Source organism: Oryza sativa, chromosome 1 (assembly GCF_034140825.1).
Source record: "Oryza sativa Japonica Group chromosome 1, ASM3414082v1".
In the NCBI taxonomy this organism is placed as follows: Eukaryota; Viridiplantae; Streptophyta; class Magnoliopsida; order Poales; family Poaceae; genus Oryza; species Oryza sativa.
In genome coordinates, this window is record NC_089035.1 from 24,550,564 (window position 1) to 24,558,889 (window position 8,326).

An 8,326-nucleotide genomic window follows, 5' to 3' on the forward strand; every position below is an offset into this window, starting at 1 on the left:
ATTTATTCTAAAATATGTGTCACCCACAACTTTAAAGAAAAAAATCAATATTTGTAAACTTTGACTAATACTTCCTTCATCTTAAATTGTATTTTTAGGTGAGCACAAATATTAAGAAAATAAATATAAATGATTAAAGGAATGCTATTATTGGTTGAAAAAAGAAAGTGGATAAATAAATTAATTGAAAATGCTTGTGAACTGATTGGTTGAAAGGAAAATAGTAGGTGAAGAAATAATTTCATCTTAAACCAAATCATATTATTAAAAATAGCTACATTTTAAAATGGATACATTTTAGAATGGATGTAGTAGTTAAACTTAACTAATATACGATATTACTCTCTTTGCCCCAAAATAAATCCAATCATAGAGATGAATGTGAACTAAGAGAGGGAGTAATGTTTTGCATTGGAGATCGCATAAAAAAGTTTTATATTTTTTGCGATAGAGGAGCACTATAGTAGTGCCATGGACAATAGAAAGGCCATGGAAATGATTAGTTTTGGAATTCCTTTGCTCCCAGCTCAACATGTGATTACTCAATTCTAGAACAACATAAACGAAAGAAGGATGAGGCACAATGATCACAAAGGGGGCAGACGATGAAATGAAGGTAAAAAAAAGAGAAGAAAAAAAATACATTTACTTGGAAGAATGAAGCCTGAGAAAAATACAATTTGATCCAACAAAACAATACCCAGGAAAAGAAACTGAAGAAGAGAAGAGAAGAGAAAAAAATTGGCAAAGAACAGAGCATTGGCATACAGGCAGCCAAAGAACCTATGCAATTTTTAACCTTTACCCTGACCAAGAAGGTGTCTTCCGCCGCCGCCGCCGGCGTCGTCACGGCGTCGGGGCGGCCGGAGGCGTGCCCCGCGACCGCTCCTCCTCCGACGTTCCCCGCACGCCCTCCTCGCTCTCCTCCGTCGTCGTCCGGCCGTGGCCGCCGCCGATCTCCTCGATCATCCTGACCACGTCGGGGGCGTCGGGCCGCGCGTCGGGCACGGTGGCGACGCACGCCATGGCCACCTGGAGCAGCGCCACCATCTCCTCCTCCGCGCTCGCGCCGAGCCGCACCAGCTCGACGTCGAACACCTCCGCCGTCCACTCCTCCCGCACCACGGACTGCACCCACCGTGGGAGGTCCAGCGTGCCGTCCCCTTCCAGGGACGCGTGCGTCGGCGACTTGCCGGTGAGGAGCTCTAGGAGGAGCACGCCGAGGGAGTAGACGTCCGCCTTGTACGTCGGCCGCCGCGTGTCCACCACCTCCGGCGCGCGGTACCCGCCGGCGCCCGGGCGCGCCGACGACGGCGCGAAGATCGGGTGGAGGCAGAAGTCCGAGAGCGCCGCCGCGTCGGCGTCCGGCCGGAGCAGGACGTTGGAGGACTTGACGTTGCCGTGCACGAGGCTGTGCACCGTGTGCAGGTGCGCCAGCCCGCGCGCCGCCGACAGCGCCGACCGCATCCGCGCGTCCCAGTCCAGCGGCGTCTTGCCGGACCCCCGGCTCCCTGGGCAAAAAAGAAAACACAACTCCGGTGAGAAATTTACATTCTGGCATTCTCCAATCAAACACCTCCAAACTTAATGCAATGAGTATCTGTAAAAATGAAAGACTGAAAATAACTCTGCCATAGTACTACCATCCAATTACCAATGGAAGAATGCATTTACATTCCACCATGATCTTTGGTGAATGTTGCAAGGAAATAACAATAAAAAAATATAATTAGTGATCCTTCACAAGAGAAAATTTGCTGCCATCACTTGGTTGAAATCGCAGAATACTCCTGGTTGTTGTATTGGATTCTTGGTAAGGATAGACAGAGAAGGTTGATATTTTTATTGATGGGGTGAATAAAAATCTCATCTTGGACTGGTCCAGAGTTGGTCACTGTTAAAGAAATCGGGAGTAACAAACAAGTAGTATGTCTTAAACAAAAAATGTAGTGCTAACTTGCATGCATGGGATGGGGTGACTGTTGCAGGCTATGCATTGCAAGAGGACAAGACATCTTCATTGGTTAAGTACAGTTGGACAGCACAAACAAGCACACGACTAATCAATCAGCGCAATAGTTGGTTCAGTAGGTCTACTAAAGAAGAGAATAAATATATCAGTGCATTACATAGATTGCATCCTAGCAAGTACTACTATAAATAGACTATTAGCTGTTCATCTGGCCATCAATTAAGCATATCTGTTAGGTAGCCTAGTACATTACAGACCAGCAAACACACCGAATTGTTAGCTTCTTGTCTAGTAAAAGCAAGGAGAAAATCAATGGTGCGACTGATCCTACAGCAATAGAGTATGCATCATCATTTCTAAATGTGCAAAACTGAATTTTTCTGCCAAGTGTTTTCAAAACATTGCCGAGCAATTAGGCAAATAGAGCTGATGAGCAAGTGAGCTTGCTAACCCACTGGGCAAGATCCAAAAGCAAAGCTGTGGTCTCTACTCTCTTGTCAAGTAGTGGAGAACATTGACGAGCAGGTAGCAGAGGGCACTGGTTACACATATGTGGGTGGCAGCACTGACCGGTGCCATGGACCTACTATAGCTATAGTACCCTGCAATTGGAGGCCAGGCGAGCAAGAACATGCATGTGCAACTGCAATTGCTCCTGTGACCCTTCTCTGAATTACCAGCAAGCCGTAGTGCAGAGTTGTTGCCACTGGCAGTCCGATCCCAACCCAACTCAAAAACCACATTCTCTCAACTTTGATATCTGTGAACACTCTCAAGGCTCTACAGCACTCCAGCTGATACAGGCTGCAGCTCCAAATTTTAACTGTTTTTTCTCTGGGAGAAACGGAGCCAGAGGATTAGGACGCCAAGACAGTGATGGACACTAACAGGCAACCACCTCGACTGTTTACGAGTTCATCGATTCAACTATCAACCGTCGTTTTCCAGGGAGTTGGGGGTACGTTTAAGCGCAGGCAATTAAGGAGCCCGATCAGGTGAGGCAAACACACACACACACACCACAACACGGCGTCAACCCCGTGTCGCGGCCGGCCGCACGAACAGCTCCGCAATAATCTCACGGATTCTGGTGAAGCCTAGCCAAGCCAAGCCAAGCCACGCCGAAGCCATGAAGGCGCACGTAGTAGCCGAGCAAGGCGGCCATGGCCCCATGTCCATGATGACAACTCACACACACTACAATACACTTGTCCATTATTATTCTACTCGCCTCAATCTTGCATGCTAGCTACTCCTAAGGTCCTATTTTTCCTAAGCAAAAACACCCTATCACATCGAATGTTTGACACATGCATGAAGTATTAAATATAAAAAAATAAAAAACTAATTACATAAATTGCGTGTAAATTGAGAGATGAATATTTTAAGCCTAATTGCTACATTATTTGATAATGTGGTGCTACATTAAATAATTGCTAATGACGGATTAATTAGGCTTACTAAATTCGTCTCGTAGTTTATAGGCGGAATTTGTAATTTGTTTTGTTATTAGTCTACGTTTAATACTTCAAATGTGTGTCTGTATATCCGATGTAACACGCTAAAACTTTTCACCGCTGGATCTAAACACAGCCTAAGTCATAGCTAGATGGGGACTGTACCAACGACAATATATGCTAAGCGTACAAGGATAAATAAAAGTCTCCTCCCTCGTTGCCCTACCATTGAAGAATATATTGACTTCGAGGGAACCACTACTATGCACGAAGGCCCGGCCGGCCGGCAGTACACATTACGCACGCACACAGCTAGAATTCGTGGCAACATTTTACACACCTTTAAACACCCAGGGGGTGTACACTGTACCACGATGTACAGGCAGCAGGACAGGATTAAGTGGAGAGGCACTAGACATTCTCTACTCTACGGTAAAAAGCTGGGCCCCACACGCCAGGGACCCCAAGGAAAAGTACTGCACTACTACTACACCTTTTCTCCCTCCGCATCAAGTGCCCATGATGATGATGATACTATGGTGCCACGAAGAGTACAAAAACTACCAGGCCAATGGGTGGTTATGAGCCCCGGGGGGTCACCGTAGCAAATTTGCAGCAACCTGCGCGTTTCTGAACTTTGTTCTGGGTTTACAAAACCGTATATATCTCGTGGTTACTGCTCGGTTTTTTGGGTAACGACATGGTTATCGCGGTAACCGTGGGGTGGAGGTAAGCCCATCTCAAACGGCAGTTTGGTGAAACCTGGTCCCGGGGCTTGATCGCAACGACACGATACGCTACGAGTACTACTACTCGTCACTGCAGGTGCAGGTGCAGCAGAGCTGCAAGTGTATCGGAGTAGTAGCAGCAGCCAATGTGATGGCACGCACCGGTCCAGCGTGAGGCGGAGCATGGGATGGACCAGACCGTCGCGGGCGCTTTACAGCCCAAACCTCGCAGTCATCACTCCCTCGCACGCACCACCACCACCACCTTCCACACCCACAACACACTTCCGCATCAAAGAAAAGCGACGCGAAAAAAATAAATAAATAAACGATAAAGAGAAAAGAGAGAGGGATAAAAAAAAAAAGAAGGAAAAGCGCGGGAGCCACCACGCCACCGTCCACATGCCGCCATGGCGAGGAAAAGAGGAGAGGGAATTTCGTCCTCCTCTTCCCTCCCATGGAGGCTTTGGCTTTCGCTCCTGCTCCTACCTACTACCTTGCTCGCGAACACCCATCAATGCCGCCGAATTCCGCGACGATTTCTGCGTCTACGATGCACGCACGCACTCATCGATCGCTTCTTGGACTTGGTGATTTCCGCTCGCGCGTAATGCCGATCTCATGTCGAAAAATCCCCGCGCAAGAAAGCGACCAAAATACGATTTGGCAATGGCAATGCGGTGACGCAGAGAGAGAGAGAGTAGACTGACCGTGGAGCATGGCGGAGAGGCTGCCGTTGGGGAGGTAGTCGAAGACGAGGAGCTTCTCGTCCTTGGAGAAGTAGTAGGCGCGGACGGGGAGGACGTTGCGGTGCTCCACCTTGCCGAGCGCGTCCATGTGGGCGTCGAACTCGCGCCGCGCCACCGCCACGTCCTTGAGCCGCTTCACCACCACCGTCGTCCCTTCCTCCAGCACCGCCTTGTACGACGTCCCCACGCTCCCCTTCCCGAGCACCTCCGCCGACGCCCGCAGCAGGTCCTCCAGGTCGAAGCTGTACCCGGCCCCCTTCCCCACGAACACCAGCCTGCTCGGCTCCGCCGCCACCGCCGCCACCGCCGCCGCGGCCGACCCGGACGCGCCGCCCATGTCCTCCTTGGACGACGACGTCATGCCCGTCCCCTCGCCGGACCCCGGCGGGGGGACACCTCTCGCGGCGGCGGCGCCCGCACCCGCCGCCGCCGCCGTCGTGCTCTTCGGTCCCTCGCTGGCGCCTCGCCGCCGCTTGGACACCGCGCAGAGCACGGCGGCGACGAGGAGGAGCAGCGCCAGCACGACGGCGCCCACGACGATGCCGGCGATTGCGGCGCCGGAGAGCCTCCGCTTCTTGGAGGAGGATGCCGCCCCGGGGACGTCGGCGGGGCTCACCCCGGGCGACGGCGACGGGGACGGGAAGAACGACTTGCAGGGCGGGAGCGGCGAGCCGCAGAGCTGGAGGTTGCCGGCGAAGTCCTCGGCCGGGAAGCGCGCGAGCGACGCCGGGATGGAGCCATTGAGGTTGTTGTCGGAGACGTTGAAGACGACGAGGCTCTGGATGCTGATGCTGGGGATGTTCCCGGAGAGCTTGTTGCCGTCGAGGCGGAGAGCGCGGAGCGAGGTGAGGTTGTTGAGCGTGAAGGGGATGGGCCCCGAGAGGTTGTTGCTGGAGAGGACGAGCCTCTCGAGGGCGGCGAGCTTGCTGACCGCCGGCGGGATGGCGCCGGAGAGGAGGTTGTTCTGGAGGAAGAGGAGGCGGAGCTGGGGGAGCTGGAGCACGTCGTCGGGGATGCCGCCGAGGATGCGGTTGGAGCGGAGGGAGAGCACCTGCAGGTTGGTGAGGCGGCCGAGCGTGCCCGGCGGGATGGCGCCGATGAGCCCCACGCCGGGGAGCCGCACCTGCACCACCGTGGCGTTCCCGGCGTCGCACGTCACCCCGACCCACCCGCACGCCGACGTCGAGGAGTTCCACCCGAGACGCCGCTCGTGCGGCGTCGCCGCCAGGAACGCCAGCAGCGCCGACCGCTCGCTCGGCGGCGGCTCCGCGGCCACGAGCTCGGCAGCAGCCACGACCACGACCACCACCAGCACCGCCGCCGCCACCGCCCTCGTCACGACGCCGGCCATCGCGTCGCACAGCAGCTGGACACGGCTACGGGCGAGGAGGCATCGGAGTGTGAAGCTAGCAAACTGCAGCGGATACGACCACACTGTGGGTTAGCGAGAGAAGTGGTGGGAAAATCCGGGAGAATGTGCGTGTCCGGGAGCGTTTTATGCAGTGGCGTGGTGTGCTATACTAGCAGCAGCAGTAGGAGTACACACTACACAGCAGCCAGCCAGCGCGGCCGGATCGGCAGGCAGTGGCGCATACGATGCCGTGGTGGTAAAGCCCGTGACGCTGGGCGTCTCGCGGGCGTGTGCGTGTGGCGCGCGGCGCGCGCGCGCCTTGTGATCTGTGGACGCTGTGGCTGTGCGTCGCAGTGGCGCGAAGCGAAGCGCTGCTCTGCTCTGCACTGTGCCGTGTCTGGGCTTGCGCCCTTGTTGGTTTCTGGGTTTTTGTGGATGGGCGGGTGGCTCACACGCATTGTGCCATAGTTGCATTCGTGACTCGTGAGCGGGCAGGGGGCTGGGTGTGGTGCGGCAGGTGCCGGTTCCGCGTCATGGTTTGCATGCGTAGCACGGGGGTGTCGTTGTGGACGGGTCGGTGCGTGTCCAGCTGGGAGAATTTTCGGGGGGAAAAAAGAATTCGAGATCGGTTTTTGAGCTTTTCCGTTTAAGGTGGTGCTTGGATTTATGAATTAAATTTTAACTAGCATGGTGGCCCGCACAGATTGCGCGGCAAGAATCATTATATTTTCTCTCATATAATAGCATATATGTTTTCTCATTATATTATTCAAATTTTTTAGAATGACATCAAAATTTTAAATTTTGCAATAACTTTACAAAACTACAAATGTGTAATATTCATATTGTATTTTATATATGTGTTAGTTATTAATTATTTTTAATATTAAATTTTAGTTATTTGTAAATTATATATATTTCTATATGTACTCTAGACTCGTCTTTTCATATTTTTTTAATTCTGAATTTTCTGTAAATTGTATTTCTATATAGACTTTAGGCTCTTCTTCTAATATTATTTATTTTTATTTCTGAATTTTTATTATTTCTAATTGTATTTCTATGTGGACTCTAAACTCATCTCTCAATATTCTTTAATTTTTAATTTCGAATTTTAGTTACTTCTAAATTGTATTCCTATATTGACTTTAAACTCTTCCCATGTTTTTCTTAATTTCGAATTTTAGTTATTTGTAAATTGTATTTTTATACGGACTCAAAACTCTACTTTTAATTTTGTTATGTTTATTCCGAATTTTAGTTAGTTTTAAATTCCTATATGGACTCTATAATCTACTTCTAATATTCTTTTTTTTTAATTCTGAATTTCTATTTATTTTCTTAATTGTATTTCTATATGGACTCTATACTCTATTTCTAATATTCCTTATTTTTAATTCCGAATTTCAGTTATTTCCTAATTGTATTTCTATGTGGACTCTAGTGTCCTCTTCTAATATTCCTTATTTTTTAATTCCGAATTTCAACTATTTCTAAATTGTATTTCTATATGGACTCTAATCTCATCTTCTAATATTCCTTATTTTTTAATTCCGAATTTCAGCTATTTCTAAATTGTATTTCTATATGGACTCTGTTTTTTCTTTTTCTTCGATTATTGTGAGAATTTCTATGCCATGAGAGCGAATGTGGAGGCTCCTTTTTCTATTCATTTAATAATATAATAGATTAATATTACATTGGATATTTAGACACTAATTATAAGTATTAAATGTAGACTAATAATAAAACTAATTAGCTTCCGTTCAAAACTAATTAGCTTCCGTTCATCTCGTTTTCATACCACCAGACTCTGACACTTTACAGATCTTTCTAGCAGAAGTGTTTGTTTGCGTTTGCAGTTATACATTGGCGTGTTTTTAATTTAATCCTGTTTGGTAGTAAGACCTATTTTTAAGAGATTGTGGATCTCAATTAGTCCTTTTTAACTTCCAAACGTCCACATAAATGAACAAATAAGACTGTTCATTTAGAGTGCCAATGTGATAGCAACAGCATCATTTGCCAAACAAATTGTATAACTAGTTCTCTAATAACGCAGCTTTCGA

At 49.0% G+C, this 8,326-nt stretch overlaps 1 protein-coding gene across 1 annotated transcript; it reads right to left on the reverse strand.

Moving 5' to 3' along the window:
- Positions 1-485: 485 nt before the first annotated feature.
- LOC4327723 (probable inactive receptor kinase At2g26730) lies at positions 486-6,374 on the reverse strand. The gene is made up of 2 exons (XM_015771788.3): positions 4,868-6,374; positions 486-1,511 (listed from the first exon to the last, which is right to left on the reverse strand). The coding sequence occupies exons 1-2, from the start codon at positions 6,255-6,257 to the stop codon at positions 847-849; spliced, it is 2,055 nt and encodes a 684-aa protein (XP_015627274.1). The 5' UTR covers positions 6,258-6,374; the 3' UTR covers positions 486-846.
- Between the last annotated feature and the right edge of the window lie 1,952 nt (positions 6,375-8,326).